This window comes from Medicago sativa, chromosome 3, assembly GCF_051527215.1.
Source record: "Medicago sativa cultivar Bolivia chromosome 3, Bolivia_mono, whole genome shotgun sequence".
NCBI lineage: Eukaryota > Viridiplantae > Streptophyta > Magnoliopsida > Fabales > Fabaceae > Medicago > Medicago sativa.
The window spans coordinates 16,142,858-16,159,870 of NC_140751.1; the positions used below are offsets into that span (position 1 = coordinate 16,142,858).

At 33.0% G+C, this 17,013-nt stretch overlaps 1 protein-coding gene and 1 pseudogene across 1 annotated transcript; one reads left to right on the forward strand and one right to left on the reverse strand.

Annotated features, from left to right (window-relative positions):
• Nucleotides 1-1,034: 1,034 nt before the first annotated feature.
• On the reverse strand, nucleotides 1,035-6,802 carry LOC146936112 (cell division control protein 48 homolog C-like). Its single transcript, XM_085751126.1, has 10 exons — nucleotides 5,862-6,802; nucleotides 4,030-4,619; nucleotides 3,664-3,816; nucleotides 3,086-3,202; nucleotides 2,867-2,971; nucleotides 2,430-2,495; nucleotides 2,286-2,350; nucleotides 1,951-2,200; nucleotides 1,485-1,616; nucleotides 1,035-1,378 (listed from the first exon to the last, which is right to left on the reverse strand). Exons 1-10 carry the CDS (start codon nucleotides 6,799-6,801, stop codon nucleotides 1,331-1,333), a joined length of 2,466 nt encoding a protein of 821 aa, XP_085607252.1. The 5' UTR covers nucleotide 6,802; the 3' UTR covers nucleotides 1,035-1,330.
• A 669-nt stretch (nucleotides 6,803-7,471) lies between these two features.
• Nucleotides 7,472-8,362, forward strand: LOC146936113 (uncharacterized; annotated as a pseudogene).
• The last annotated feature ends 8,651 nt before the right edge of the window (nucleotides 8,363-17,013 follow it).

The following is a 17,013-nucleotide window of genomic DNA, read 5'->3' on the forward strand; positions in this document are numbered from 1 at the left end:
TTTTTGTACTCAACTTTAATCTTGTCTAACACCTTAAGATTTGTCAGAAATGGCTGGTTGTACTTTCATTTTTGTACTCAACTTTAATCTTGTCTAACACCTTAAGATTTTGGGGTTTGTCATCACGGTTGTTCCAATAAATAAGGTCAATCTTCACTCTATTGTGATCAATTATGAGGTAAAACTTACTATTTTTTTACATTTTATTTCTGCTAATATTTTTCTCTATCATCGTAACATTAAGAAGCTAATTTTTGGAGATATAGATTAAAAAACTAATGAAACTTTATTTTAAGAACAGAATTTAGTTTATAGTATTTTTTATTTTGTCTAGGTGATGTTAGTTGATTGGCAAGAGATTAACGTTACAACCTGAAACAACTAAATTCAAATATTAAGAAGGTAATTGATGGACACAAACTTTTATGTCTCCAAAAATAAAATTACACATTCTTTTTTATGTCTCTAAAAATTAACAATGGCAGAGGAAAAAATTAGCAAAACAAAATGCAAACGAAAGTAGTAAATTTTATCTTTGAATTGATCGCAATAGAAATGCAAATGAAAGTAGTAAGCTTTACTTCCGAATTGATCAAAAAGTGAAGATTGGCCCGATTTGTTAAATTAATGATTTTGATGAAAAACTCAAAATTCACCTAAAAATCGCAAGGTTTTTAGAGAAGATTGAAGTTGAGCGCAAAAGAGAAAATAAGTTACCTGATGTGTAGAATAGGGATAAAAAGAAAATTTTGAGGAGCCTAAGAGATATTGAGAGGATTAAAAAGAAATTATATTTCCTGTCTTTAAATTTTAAAAAACCAGTTTTAATTGTGAGTTGTGAAAATTATCAAAAACCAAAACTTACACTTAATTTACTTTTCAAGAATTAAACCACATATATGCATTTAAATCAGAAAAGGAAAAAAGAATGGACCTTCATTTGTGACACCATATAGCAGCAAAAATTCCAATTTTGAGAACAAAATATCATCGAATTAGGTTCATGGAGTTTGAAATTGGGAGAAAGAGAAATATCATCGAAAATAAATCTTAATAAATAGAGAAAAACAATTTATAAATTGAGTGAAAAACCAAATAAATCAAATTTTACCTAATACTTTTTACTTAGTAATGATCCCTACCATTTGGACTAAGAAATCACAGTGCCAAAAAAAAAAAAATTGTTTATTGAAACATCTCTCTTCTATCTTCTTATCAGCAAGCAATGCAATAGAAGATAAATTACCACAATTGGTAAATAAATTTTGTATCCTTATAGCAGTTAAAATGCACTTCCTTATAAATAACCATGCTTGACTGTACATCAATATCACCTTTCTTTAAGTATCTTTGAAATACGGTCGTAGTGCTTCCTTTGCTGCTCCAAAAATCAGAATAAGTTTCAATATATATTTTTAAGACTAATGTAGGATAGAAATGTATTAGATTTCATGCATGAAGAAATTTATAAGAATGAAACATACCTTTTCTGACACAGAGGGACGGACTTTAGTCAGTGCTACATAAAAATGCTTACGCTCGATGGTCAATGTATTGCTTGTTCTCGCGGTTGTGGCTAGCTTCTCTTCGAGAGCAGCCAATATTGCTTTGTCCATCTAATGGAGAAGAAAATCAGTAAGCATGTAAAATACACTTGGACATGACATCTTGTTAGTAAAGCCAAGATGAAATCGAGCAAAGATTGAGTCGAGCAACATCAAAATAGATCAAGAGACAAAAAAATGAGCAGTCTAGTGCACGAGGCTCCTACGAAGCCTGGGGAGGGTAGATGCAAGCAGCTCTACCCTTACTAGTAGAGTTTGTTTGAAATATTTGAACCCGTAACATCATTGTTACATGGCAACAACCTAACCGTTGCGCCAAGGCTCACCCTCTAAATAGAATAGAGACAAGACAATACAAGAAAAGAAAAATAGATCAGAGACAAACCAATGCAGCAAGATCAGCACCGCTAAAGTTTTCACAGGCTTTCAATCTTCCAATGTAGCTCAAATCCACGGTGGCATCAATAGGCATAAGCTTAAACCTTGCACGAGTTTCCTTACGCCTTGCAAGAGCTTCCTTGCTCCTTGCAAGAGCTTTTAAGATTGAAACACGTCCGTCTGGGCTTGGAAGAGAAATATAGATATGATTACCAAATCTACCCGGACGTAGGACAGCTTTGTCCATCTCTAAAGGCCTGTAAAATGAGAAACTGAGTGAATAAAAACATGATGTGAAGTAAAATAACTAATCAGGAAATACAGATGATGAACAAAAGGTACCTATTTGTTGCACCAATCACGAAAACACCTTTGCGTTGCTCAGCGCCTTCTAACTCAATAAGCAACTGAAATTTCATATAAATGAAAAGAGTTAGAAGTCGATATGACAATATCTTTCATTCCAAAAACTAGAAACTGTTTTACCTGTTTCAAAACTCCGTCGATAACCCTGCTACCTTCATTACCATGTTTTGATGTCAAAGCATCCACCTAAAAATGTAAAATAAATAAATCTTATATTCAAACTACTAAGCATATTGGCATACAGTCATTCTACAACAAATTTGGTTTGCTGAGAATTCATATAAGCTCGTCGCCAACCAAGCAAATTAATAAAAGCTAACTACACATGCCTTCTACATGCTGATCAAACAAGCAAAAATAAATTCCGCAAACATGCACAATGATCGCAGCGCATGTAGGATGGGTGAGGAAGGTTTACTTAACAAATAATATGGAACCGATTAACAACAGAGAGCAATGGTAGTATCAACATTTTTTCACTTGCAGAAATCAAAAGACTGTGTCACATATAATATACAAAATTTAACCAACATTTTTGTGAAGAGAGAATCACAGACCTCATCAAAAAAAAGTATACATGGCGCACATGCCCTTGCACGATCAAATAATTTCCGGACTTCATGCTCGCTTTCTCCAACATATTTATTTAGAAGCTCAGGACCCTAAAAACCCAACAAAAGCAATTAAAATATTCAAAACTAATTCATCATTTGAGACAAAGCAACATTCTACAAACTAGACTAATGAGTAATGAGAAATGAAATATTTAAACAGACCTTAATATAAATGAAATTAGCTCCGGCTTCATTGGCAACAGCTTTGGCAATCAGTGTTTTACCACATCCTGGAGGCCCGTAAAGCAAAAACCCCGTGTCACGATCCAACCCAAGTCCCTGAAATGAATAAGTCCAATAAAACTAACCAGTGGTCCTCAAATTGTAATACTGCTCTAGATACTCAATGAGCTGACTATGTAAACAGATTTTGATGTTTTTAACAACAATTTTGAAAACTAGTTTGGCTGATGAATTTGAACAAAGTAAATGTATAAAACAACAATTTGATATAAGAAAAAATATTACAAATTTGGCGGGCTGTTCTCACTCTTTTGGTTTCGAAGCCAAACCATGGACACCCCTTAATTCATTTGCCACCTTTTTATTTACAGATACGACTCACTATTTTTAATTAAACAGAAAACTCAACTGAATGATTTGGTTGTATAGAGGAGAGGATAGAAAATGTATAAAAGCCGACTTAACTATATGATATTATTTTCTTTCTAAACTGCTTGATCCATTAATTGACGCCAAATAACAGAAATTGCATTAAAAAGTGTACTATTTAAAATCACCTCATAAATCTCGGGTTCTTTTATACGCATTAGAATGTCGGAATCAAAATTTTCCTTTGCATCATCAAGCGCACCAACATCTTCCCATTTAACATCAGGAATGGGAGAGAATCCTTCTCTTGTTAACGAAGGTTGTACCATTTTGATTGCTTCCTGTATAATTATATCAGATAAATAAATATGATGATTTGAATATATATACAAAAAATCGAGTAAGACTTCCTTCTAAGACTACAATATTTTAAATTTTGTAGAGAAAGAAAATTTATCAGAGAGAAGAAGTAAAGATTTTCCTTCCAGGCGTGAAAATTTAAAAACCCTAACATTAATTTAAAACGGTAATATGAATAAACAAATCTAGAGCACCTCAAAATCGGACATTTTGATTGCAAATTTATTTATTTCTTGAGGCGACCAAGTTTTCTTCCACCTGACTATATTAGGTTCACTCATAAGATCTTTAGATGATTCGCGATTCCTTCCATTAATTATCCTTTCCAATGCTAGATCGCCAGCTTTGCCGACCAGAGCTTCCAAATCTGCACCAACAAATCCTGGAGTAGCTCTGGCTATCTTTTGCAGATCAACCGAAGCGTCAAACTTGTCACTACGCTTTCGAGTATGCACGAAAAGAATCTCCTCCCTGGCAGATTCATCGGGTATGCCAACAAGAATCTCTCGAGCAAAACGACCAGGCCTTCTAAGAGCAGAGTCAATAGCATCAAGCCTATTTGTGGCTCCAATTACAAGAACATAACCAGTAGGTTCATCAGAACTCACTGAATTACAAGCTTCTTCCATGCAAGTTAATAACTGTGTCACAATTCGTGTCTCCGTCTGTCGCTGTGAATTCTCTCTTTTCGAAGCAATTGCATCAATCTCATCAATAAAAATAATTGATGGAGCAGTCCTTTTTGCTTTAGAGAAAAGCTCTCTAATATTTTCTTCAGATCCACCTAGTTAATAAAGACACAAACATACAAGAAAACAAACATTGATGAATCATCTAATAGTAGCTGTAGAAGCAATGACAGTAACTAATTTGCAATAACAAATGCACAAGCATTTCGCGGTGGCTAGCAAAATAATTTGAAACTTTATTCTCAAAAAAATGTAATAAATGCAATTTAGACTAGGGGTCAGTGCTGATAAACTTCTTACAAGTTCGTATTTATAAAAATAGGAATTTATAGAAATAGGAATATGAAAAGAACCATGTAACAACTATGAGGATTGTATAAATGGATGCTGAACACTATGATTTACATTCATTGCTTCACAAACTATCATTATTTGCATTTGATTAAAAAAAAAGCCGCTATTCTAATATATTTTTTGTATTTATTTATTATATATATTGAATAATTAATACTATAAACATAGGCCGAAAAATCTTCTTCCTAATGAAAGGTGGTCGCAAATGAGCCATTCATATGCGATTTTGCCAAGATTCAAGACCATTAACACTGCAATGGTTAACGCGTGTAGCAAGCAACAAGTTCACACCAGCTATCTGCTCTGCGATTCCATGATTGCTGCGCTTTTAATAACATAGGTTTGCATAGTATTTGACTTTTTTATTACTTTTCTCTCGCTTCCAATCATATCCTTAATTATAAGTAGTGTAGTTTAATACAGTGTTGGATGACATTCACTTTTGGCCCTTAAACTGGATTATTAGGTTAAGATTTAACCATCTTTAAGGGCTTCTCTTCTCCAATATCAATTTTTATGTTAATTTTGTCAGACGACATGCCAACACGGATGCTCACATATTAGCAAAAGTGGACGTCATGGATAGCAAGAGTTGAGAATTTCCATTCGAAAAGAAAAAAATAATATAGAAGAGGATCTAATCGTCCAAACAAATTCGGATTTCCTTACTCGCCAAAATCTCGCAATCACCATGTCATTAACTATCGGATTGAGATTGAACAGTGTAGATTTCAATGTCGGGATGTTAGTTTTTAAGAAATTAAAATAAAAACTTTGCTTTGAAATCTTTATTCTCAGATCTTAATCCAACAGTCACCAACATCGTGAATGCATGAATACAGGATTTTCGCGATGGAAGGGAACCCTAAATCTCCTCCTAACCTATGAGCCTTGTGATTAATGATTAATATTAATAAAATCTAACAAAAATACTAACAAAAATAATGGAATTAAGGTTGAAGCAAGAAACAAAATATACTCACCGGTGACACCAGAAACAATATCAGTAGCAGAAATAGGATAAAAAGGAAGTCCAGTTTCATTAGCAATAGCACGAGCAAGTCTAGTTTTCCCACAACCAGGTGGTCCGTGCAACAAAATTCCCGTCAGTGGTTCCAAACCTAACTTTTTACCCAACTCAGGGTAACACAGTAAATTAAGAGGCACTTCCAATTCCTTCTTTATCTTCTCCATCCTATTCCCTGCTAAATCCTTAAACATCGGCCCTTTCTTAACATCACCACTGCTGCCAATACCGTAGGCTGCATTAGGGATCGAACATTTCCATAAAGCATCCGGTTCCTCTACTTTTTTGATGTAATCGCCGTTCTCGGAATCATAATTAGAGGAAGGTCCAGTGCTCATTCTTCCAAGATCATCATCATTACCAAAAATTCCAAGATCATCATCAGCAGCATCATCATCTTCGGAATCAGATTCATGAATCTCATTTCTCTCTCGAGCAATTCTTATTCTTTCATGATCATCATCAGAATCAGATCCAGAATCATCAATCCTACGTCTACTTCGATAAGAATAGTCAGATGAGCTCGTTAGTTCATCATTTTTAATTATTTCATGATCATCTTCATCTTCAGAATCATCATTTTCAGAATCATCAATCCTACGTCTCTTTCGAGAACTACTTCTTACATAATCATGATCATCTTCAGAATCATCATCATCAGAATCACGTCTCCTTCGATAACTATACGAAGTTTGATTGTTGTTGGAAGAAAGAAGAGCTTTGCGAACCGAACGAAGAAGAGTTTCAACCTTGGTTCGTTGATAACTGGAGTAAGTTGAACGGAGATGGTAGACGATATCAGCAGCAGTGAAGAAGTTTGATTTGCATGAATCGATTCGGCGGCGTAGGGTTTGTTGGAAAAACCTTCTTCCTGCTCCTCCGCTTGTTCTTACCATCTCCGCTAAATGCAGTTTTTTTTTCTTCCTTCAGTTGTTAGTAGGTTATCGTATTTGTAATATTGGAGGATTAGGGTTTAACACTTCAACGGCGTTGTTAGGTTATTTTTTTGTCAGAGCGCGGCGTTGTAAGTAACCGTGCTGCCCACGGTTTTCCTTTAAATAAACAGTTTAAAAAAAATTATCCCGGTCAAAAATATTTAATTTACGTAGATTTTTTTTTTTTTTGTGTTAAATTTTATCCTTTTTTTATTACAAAAAGGCCTAAAATCAATTTAATTTTTTTAGAAGTTAAATTATTTCATTCAAATTGGTATTAGAAGAATTGAACAAACCTTGAGGAGGAGTCCACTCAAAGGTCCTAAGCCAACACCGTCAAACCAAACCTAAGTGGACTAACACAATTTAATTTTTTTATTTGTTACATGAGAAAAAGGAAGATAAAACAAAAATAAATGATAACGGACATTTAAAATAATTTTAAATCGTCATCTAATAGCACTTGTATTCCGTGAAATCACCCTCCCTATAATCCACTTTAATGGTACCACGTTGAAAAATTGAATTATATTGAATATCAATGTAAAATTAACTTTTGATTGTACCTGATGAGAAAGTGACTGCGATGTCGTACTACACGGTGGTTATGAGTGGTTCTCTGGACTGAAACATGGGGGGTACATGCAGACACTCTGACGCTCAAGCCAATATTGAATATAGAATAGGGAGTTAGAAGAGTATAGAGAGAATCTAACATTATGAACTGTTGAGAGTCCCCTTTATATAGTGTGGAGGTGCAGGTGCCGTTGCAAGGCACGCGTAAGAGTTCGACGCAGGGACGGATACACTTGAGGGCTATATGGGGCTACAGCCCCACATGCAATTTTCCTTTTTTTTTTTATAAATAAATAAAACACATATTAAAAATAAGATCTTTTGAATGTTTTGTTACTTGTCAATGATACCAAAAAACACTCACAAGAAATGAGGAATGAGAGATGAGAATAACTTATATCTAAAGTTATTAAAATTTGCAATAAACATGATATATTGATATGCTTAGTATGGATGCACCGTATGCGCAAAGGAAGAAACTTAGACAACATTCTTCAACTTCTAGTGTTTCTAACTTGCATCATTATAAGAATGATTGTTTGTTTAGTGTTTTAGATTTGCAGTTGTAAGAGCTTAATGCTAGGTTTGGTGAAGAAAATGCATGTTTACAATGTGTTTCATGTTTGAGTTCCACAAAGTCATTTGCAACTTGTGATGTGAACAAATTATTGAGTATGACTGAGTTTTATTCAAATGATTTTATAAATGTTCTGAAAGTGGCGTTACGTCATCAACTTAAGAATCATGCTATAAATGTTCAATCTGACCCAAAATTTGCTAAGTTGAAAGAATTTTCAGATCTTTGTGCAAAACTTGTGGAAACAAATAAGTGAGTGATCAGTGGCTAAATGAGTGTCTTGTAACTTATATAGAAGGAGATGTTCTTTTAACAATTAGTAATGACGTTATTTTAACTCATTTTCAACAAATGGATAGGAGATCGTAATGTATTGTATCAAACAATATTATTTTTTATTTTTAATATAGTTTGCATTATTGTTTCTTCGAAATTTTAGCCGCACATGTATCAAATGTTTAGATCCGCCCTTGGTTCGACGGTTACAAATTCATGGTAATCGTAACCATCGAACAATATTCACCAAAGTGTGGGGGAGATGTTATCGTTCAGGTTTGAATGGGTGTCTATCTTCCTCCGAACACCCCCTCATGGAGAGGGGGTGTGTTGCGAGTAAATGACCCAAATTTTAGATTTCGGCTATTTTGGATTTGGCCTATGCAAATGGGCGTATGAGCGTTTGCTCCGTCGATAAAAATTTTCATATTGGATATCATTGGAAAATGGTTTTAACATATATATTACACTCTATTTAATTAATATTACTTATTTGACTTGATTGAAGTTTGTTATTTTATTTTCACTATTTTGCGAAACAAGCCTTCTTATTTTAAATTCGACAAAAAAAAAAAGTTTGACAGTTTCGATCCCTCTATTAAATATTTGAATTGAATATGATGATATGTCATGTATATTAAATGAAGTTTTTAAGGAAAAAATGAAGTTTTTTTTTTTAAAAAAAAAAATCTTACAGTTTTATTATTGATATTGATCTTATTTTATCGTAAGATCATACATCACGACATTTTAAAATATGGGGACCAAGTTCGAAGAGTTAAAAATAGAGGGATCTAATCCGCAAAATGATGAAAATAAGAAGACCAAAATTTCTTCAGCAAGAATACAACAAATAACATGATGGACAAGCTCAAGGTAAATTTTAAGAAACGGTAAGCATATAGTCTAGAAAATACTTGGGGACTTTTATCAATGTTCGGGGGTGCCATTTAACATGGGAAAGGTGAATCCTTTCCCACCATGGGAAAGGTGTCTTTTTACTTACATGTGGCAGTCAAACAGGGGAAGTTTTACCCTACACCCCTACATTTATACCTTGATCCCAACATTTAACTCAAACTACCTAATTTACCCTTTCTATAAAATAAAACGCAGTCAGTTTTCACTTGTTCACCCCACTTTTCTGGAAAACGCTCTACACCCTTCTTTGACTTGCGATTTTGTTTTTCTTTTAGGGGAATCCACTCTTGCAATCTGATTGTTACCAGAATCATTGTCTCTTGGTTTCAACCAGTTTGTTACTGTAATCGTTGTGAATTGTAGGTTTATGATGATTGTATCTGTTCTCTGAATCATTGATTGAGGTTTTTGGGTTTTCCATGGTTACTAAGAATTTCATAAATCGTTTTCTAGTATTTGTTTCACGGAATCGCTTACCACCGTGATTGAAACTGTTGCCAATTCAAGTTATTATTATGTTTTTTTAATAAAAGAAAGGCAGCAATGGAAGCTTTTGCCGATTCCAGTTGTTATTGTTTTCTAATTTGCTGCTGTTTTTTAATAATTCTTTTTTTATTAATTCTTTGTCCTTTAATCAAGTTAGTTTGTTATTGTTTTTTAATCAAGTCAGAACCCCATTGTTTTTCTGATTCAGGCTGTACGGAAAGGATTTCTTGTGGTTTCCGGTATAGATTTGGTAATGTAAACATGGTTGTTTAAAATATTTGCTTGATTTCCGAAGAAGAAAGATACAAGTCAGAAATGTTTAAAGTGGTTGTGGGGTGAACTCATTCTAAATTGAAAATAAGTGAGGGGTGACAAATTAATGTGTAAAAGGTTAAATAATAAGGGTAAAAATGGAATTTTCTAAGATTTGTAGGGGTGAAAGTATATGTGTAGGGGTATAGGGTAAAATTTCCTCAAACAGGTTGCCATAGGTTTTGTTTGGTTTGCTATTTTGGACAAACAAAAATAAATGCAATATTAATCTAAAACATGATTTACACCTCCCTTTTAAAACACATTACTTTTTACACCACATTAGTTTGCAATTTTACAAATCCATTTTCAATCTTCACAATTTTTTTAAAATTTCTCGTGGAACCAGTGCTTCATGTCATGCCGTAGTAACATCGAATAGTTTTTTTTTTAGTCCAACAATACTTTTCTCGGGCAGGTTTTACGGAGGAGATTATAGGTTTAAATAATCAATTTCCCCAATTCTTATCGCTAATCTAAAAAAATTCACCCATTTCACAATTTTCTCATAAATATATATGCTATGAATCTTTAATTGCATGAAATGCGTAATATAGATCTATCTAATAATCATATGAAAGTCCAAATCAGTGAAAGTCCAAATCAGTGAATGATAACCAATTCCTAAATTGATTAGAATAAACTCAAATAGGATCCATAACAAAAGCAAAGAAAATCTGGAAAAATTTCACCCATTTAATAATTTTTTCGATAAATCTATATGATTAGTAAATATTACATTGTGATTGATATACATAGAATTAAATTATACATGGCATGAAGAACCATAGAGAAGAGAAGGCCAATTCAACTAAAAAAAACAGCCAAACAAATAAACTATATTCAATTATGTGTGGGGTCTAAATTTTTGTGGGTGTTGCAAAACCAAAAAGTTTACAAAGGGTACCAAGTCTTAGATCTCAACCATTAAATTTTTTTTATTATTAAATCAATGGTCAAAAGACAATTTAATAATAAAAAGTCACATTTCCCATGGTGGGAAAGGATTCGCCTTTCCCATGTTAAATGCCACCATGTTGGGGATGAAGAAGACAATTTTCAGTCACCAACGTGATTGTATTTGGAGAAGAACCCAAAACTGGTCCGCCAAACATTTGCTTAAAGGAAAATGTTATTTTTCTAAAAAAAAATAGCATCAAGAATTTTTCAAGACACAACTGGTAAGTTTTTTTAATTGCATGATTTATTTGTTCACTTCTTATTTTTCAGCCACACCTCGAATTGTGGCAAATAGTGCATTGTGATTGGCTGCTCTTTATTCTTGAAGAATTCTTGATGTTATTTTTCAAGAGATATAACATTGCTCTTGGTTAAAACATGACCAGAGGTACTTATAAAATTTATTGCACAATTAATTCCTACATACTATCCGGGTGTTTTTCTTTTATCGTCAACTTTAATTTGGGATATGAGATTCAACAGATGTTTAATTATTGGAGATTCAACAGATGTTTAATTTGGGATATGGGATATGAGATTCAAAACTTATATTTTCAACATAGATTTTCTATTTATAAATATATTAACCATTACCCTGAGAGCACTGGTTACTAAAACTCTTAATTATTTTTGGTGAGGATCTAATAGAAACAATGGAAGATGAATCAAGTGGTTGAGTTGGGATCGTTTAACTTGAGAAAAGAGTATGCAAAAATGGAGTTTCCGCATCTTCTCCCATAAAAAAATTGTCCACTCTCATACAAACTGGCGAAAATACCTCTCATGTGACTTAAGTCACGCAGGTGTTAAACCCAGCATGACTTACGTCACGTTGACATCCAACGTGACTTAACTCACGAAGGTTGTAAGCCAACGTGAGTTAAGTTACGTGGGGCCGGTGTCCAATACCAGAATAGTTGTTTTGGCTTTTTCCCCCTAATTTCCTTCATTCATTCATACATCCATACATCCATTCATTCAATTTCATCCATGTTTTCATCATTCATTCAATCATTCATAATTAAAATACGCATAATAAAATTAAAAATTACGCAAAATTAAACCGAAAAACTAATGAAAATGTCATCAAAATACGCACCAACGCTAGTGTAAATATAATACATGAAAATCCGCCAAAATGTCATAAAAATAACTACAAATATACAAATGTCCTAAAAACTCTAGAACAAGACTCTACTCTTCTGGACTATGGCTCATAGTCCTCCTCCGCGAAACCGGCTCCTCCTGCATCATGTTATACTCTGATCGGATGCCCTCCATAATGCCAGCAAAGACAGGATGTGTAAACACATCAGGATGCTCCATTGTATTATCCACAATGCGCCTGATGTTCTCAATGATCTGAAGTAGGCCGGGAACCTATATGGTCCATTCCTGCTCAACAATAACCTCCTTGTAAGGAGAGGCATGAGTTGTGTACTAACCAACTAACGGGCGCAGGCTCGCTGAACATAGTATGGGATACACGGTAAAATCATTTGATGTACCCCTTCACATACCTCCACAGTTAGTCCTCCAGGACCATCTGACCCCTCTCTGCCTGGGTAAGGACAAGGACTCTAAAATCTTGAAAGGGCACAATCATCTTTGAAACGGTTTGAAAGTGAATGGTTATGTTTATGAGTTGTTGTTCTATAACAACACACATCGTGAGGTAAGTCACAGTGGGTTACAACCTGCGTGAGTTAACTTACGCTGAAAGTATCAAGTGTGGCTTAAGTCATGCATGAGTACTTTTGTCTTTTCATTTGGGAGTGAGCAATGTTTGTTGTGAGAAGAACAATTTTCATATAGTATAACCATGTTAAGGAAGTAAGGTTGGAGAATTGTAACCAAACCCCGATATGATAATATAGTACCACCCATTTTAAAGCTAAATATTTTGAAAATTGTTGTTCATGCATCCTAGTATGCTAAGAAACACATGGAAATTATGCATTTAACCTCATCGGCAGCTAAATGTCGCCGGATAGGTTCCTCGGCAGTTAACTTCCGCCAGATGCATAAGTAGTTATCTACCGTTGGATGCATCAGTAGTTAACTGTCGATGCAATGAATTATGCAGACAATAGATTCTGCTATGTGTTTTCAAGCCAATTTTGGCCTATTTATTACTTGTAATTCAACAACATCAATTCGAGAGGCAGTACAACTCATACACCAATTATAATCAATCATAAACAAGAACAATACACAATCTTTCACAGTTGACCAAAATTAAATCAATTCCACATTTCGTTAAAATTATACGAATGTTTGAAATTCAACAAAACATAAAGAGTGTTTGAAATTGAACAACACATTACATAATATTACCTGAAATCTTACTGACATTATGCGCATATGCAGTTGGAACGAACACAAAGATATATTATTTTCAATCATACTAGTTACAAACCCGTGCTTCGCACGGGGTTCAGTAACGTATTTGACAAAATATTATATTGGAAGGATAGATTGTGAAATGACAGATAATTATAAACCATAATACAATATTTAGAGTACTCTTGCATTACGGATTACAAAATTAAATCTTTAAAATGGTTTGATCACAAGTAACAAATGAAAACATATTTTGTCAGCGGTAGAAACACTTTTCCAGTAATAATTGATATCTATCTATAAACCAATGAAAACCCTATTACCAAAGCTGCCTGATTTATATCATTTTGACTTTCAGCTTCAACATATATAAATCATTTCACATGATCTACAGCAAAGACAGTAACTGCAATTTAGTATCCAGTTCTTTCAGGCGAACAAACTTCTGCATCAGATAGATAGCTGAAAGCCTCTCTACCTAATTTATATCATTTTGTGTTTTAGCTTCAACATATATAAATCTTTTCACATTATCTACAGCAAAGGCTAGGGATGTCAATGGATACCAATGGGTACGGATAATATGATACCCGTACCCGCCCCGTTGGATAAGTATGATACCCGTGCCCGCCCCGTATCCTCGTGGGTACTCACTATACCGGTACCCGTGGGTATTGAGGTATCCATGGGTACCCATGGAGTTTTGAATTTATTTATTTTTTGGTACAAATAATAACTTTTTTTAATTACCAAAAAACTTCAACTTTTAAACATCCATACATAATCCACTCAAATTTCATTAATCATACATAATTCATAGAAAATTCATGATTCTTATATAATCTATATGTTTTATGATGTGAATGAAGTAGAAATGGTGAACTTAATAAGATGAATTAAAAAAATTTAAAATAAAAATAGGTTATTATTGAGGATTTTTAGGTGGGGGGTAAAATTTTCTTCAATAAGGTACCAACTTTAAGTAATAAGATGTGATATATAAAGATATATTAGTAATTTACTTAATTTATTATCGGGTATGGGTACCCATAGGTATGGATACAATCCAATCCGTGTCTATGTCCATATAATAATGGGTAGTCAAATACCCGTTTATTATACCCGTGGATACCAATTTAGCTACCCGCTCCATACCCGTGATGGATTTTACCCACGGGTACCCATGGGCATGGGTATTTTTGCCACCCCTAGCAAAGGCAGATATTAACTGCAATTTAGTACCACATATATAAATCCTTTCACATGATCTACAACAAAGGTAGATAGTAACTGCAATTTAGTATCCATTCCTTTCAGGTGAACAAACTTCTGAATCAGACAGATAGTTGAATGTCTCTCTACTTGATTTATATCATTTTGCCTTTCAGTTTCAACGTATATAAATCATTTCACATGATCTACATCAAAGGCAGATATTAACTGCAATTTAGTATCGAGTCCTTTCATGTGAATTATACGCACTTTTAAAAACTTGTTTTAAAGGAGAGATGTTCAAATTACGGAATATTACCATTCTTAGTAAATTTGAGAATGAAGTTCGCATAATCCAAATATTTGTGATGCATGGTTTAAGGCATGGGGTTCAGTAACGTATTTTGTAAAAAAATTGTTCCGAAGGAAAAATGAACAAATTAATGAATATTGCACAAAAATTAAAAAACTTTATCAAAATATTTATGAAAGCTTTATCAAGAGCAGGAAAACAACATAAATTACATAATAGTTAAAATTATAAAAGTGAGCGCTACTGTCATAGAGTTACCAAAAATGGATTAACACCAATATTTACATGACACAAAATGAACGAAAGAAACACATTAAACTCTTTAGCGTCTTGTGTAGGAACTTGGTTATTAATATTTTGACCGTTAAAAAATAAAAAATCTCTTTGACATCAAAAACGTAATATCAACTGAGCAATATTCAGTCTCTTCACATATGCTTAGTAATATTCAGTCTGAAAGATTACATTGAAAGAATAGATGGTAAAATGACGGATAATTGTGAATCATTATAATATGTCAAAATATAAACCTTAAAAACCATGAACCATCAACTTAGTTTTAAATAGTTAAAAATAAAAAATTGTAAAATAGTTAAAAGTTTTTAAAAATATAAAAATTGGAATATAGTTAAAAAAATTGGTGAGGTAGCACTCAACCAAGCAACACTAAAAAAATTACATGCATTAGCGTAACAAAAAAACAGACAGACGGACATAAAATATTACTCTAAACGTTAATGTGTGTATATATTCGCGAGGTTGAAGAAAGGAGATAAAAATATTTGGGATCATTAAATGACATCGTGAATAAAAATATTTGTGAGATTGTGATGATTAAACGATATTGAAATTAAATATATAAGTGATAAAAAGATAATAAAATTCCTTTGAAAAAAAGGTAATAAAATTAAATGGAATCTCCTTAAAAAATTAATGGAACGGTTAAAAAAAAGTTAAATGGAAGAAAAAAACATAATGAAATATAATATTAAAAAATAAAGAAAAAGTTCATGGCGTGAGTTGAAAAGAGGTGCTTGTGAAATAAATTGTCGAGAAGTAGTTTTTTAAAGTAACATTCAACAGCTTCTGGTCAAAGCTCATTCCATTCAATTTTATGCGTTCAAAAAAAGTACTTTTTTTAGTAAGTAATTAATTGATATTGTATTCGGCCTAACTTCTCCTTAAAAATGTAGAGAAGTTTGAAAAAAGTCGGGTCAAACGATACCTTAATCTCCCACAAAGGCAATGTAGAAGCAATTGAATTTGGGAGAAAAAATTGAAAAATAGTTAAAAATATAAAAATTGGAAAATAATTAAATGTTATTAAAAATATAAAAATAAGAAAATAATTAAAAAAATTGGTTAGGGGCAAAAATGGAAATTCATAGGCCAAACCTTAAAAAAAAAAAAAAACTTGTCGAGAAGTAGTTTTTTAAAGTAACATTCAACAGCTTCTGGTCAAAGCTCATTCCATTCAATTTTATGCGTTCAAAAAAAGTACTTTTTTTAGTAAGTACTTAATTGATATTGTATTCGGCCTAACTTCTCCTTAAAAATGTAGAGAAGTTTGAAAAAAGTCGGGTCAAACGATACCTTAATCTCCCACAACGGCAATGTAGAAGCAATTGAATTTGGGAGAAAAAATTGAAAAATAGTTAAAAATATAAAAATTGGAAAATAATTAAATGTTATTAAAAATATAAAAATAAGAAAATAATTAAAAAAATTGGTTAGGGGCAAAAATGGAAATTCATAGGCCAAACCTTAAAAAAAAAAAAAAACCACTTCCAATAATTGAATTACCAAAATGCCCCTCATAGGGGCAAATTGGTAATTTCAAGGGGCATTTCCTTTCTTATATATATAAGTAGATGCCTAAACATAAATTCTACGTCGCTATTGTCACGAACAACCCGAGGAAAATAGACTGTTTTCCTCATGCCTTCATCTTTATCTGTGCCCAGATCTACGCAAGGTATCTGAAGAAATATGTGACATGTATAACGATTTTCACCAAGATACTCAAAATATTTGTTAAGTTGTGTCTACAACTCATCAATAGTGTCGGTCGGAGTTAACATAACCTTAATTGTCTTTTTAAAAGCATAGTATCGGAGACGACCTTCAATTTGTGCAACCTCGGACATGTTTAACTTCACAAAAGTTTATGAAATATCAAACACTAGAATAAAATTAA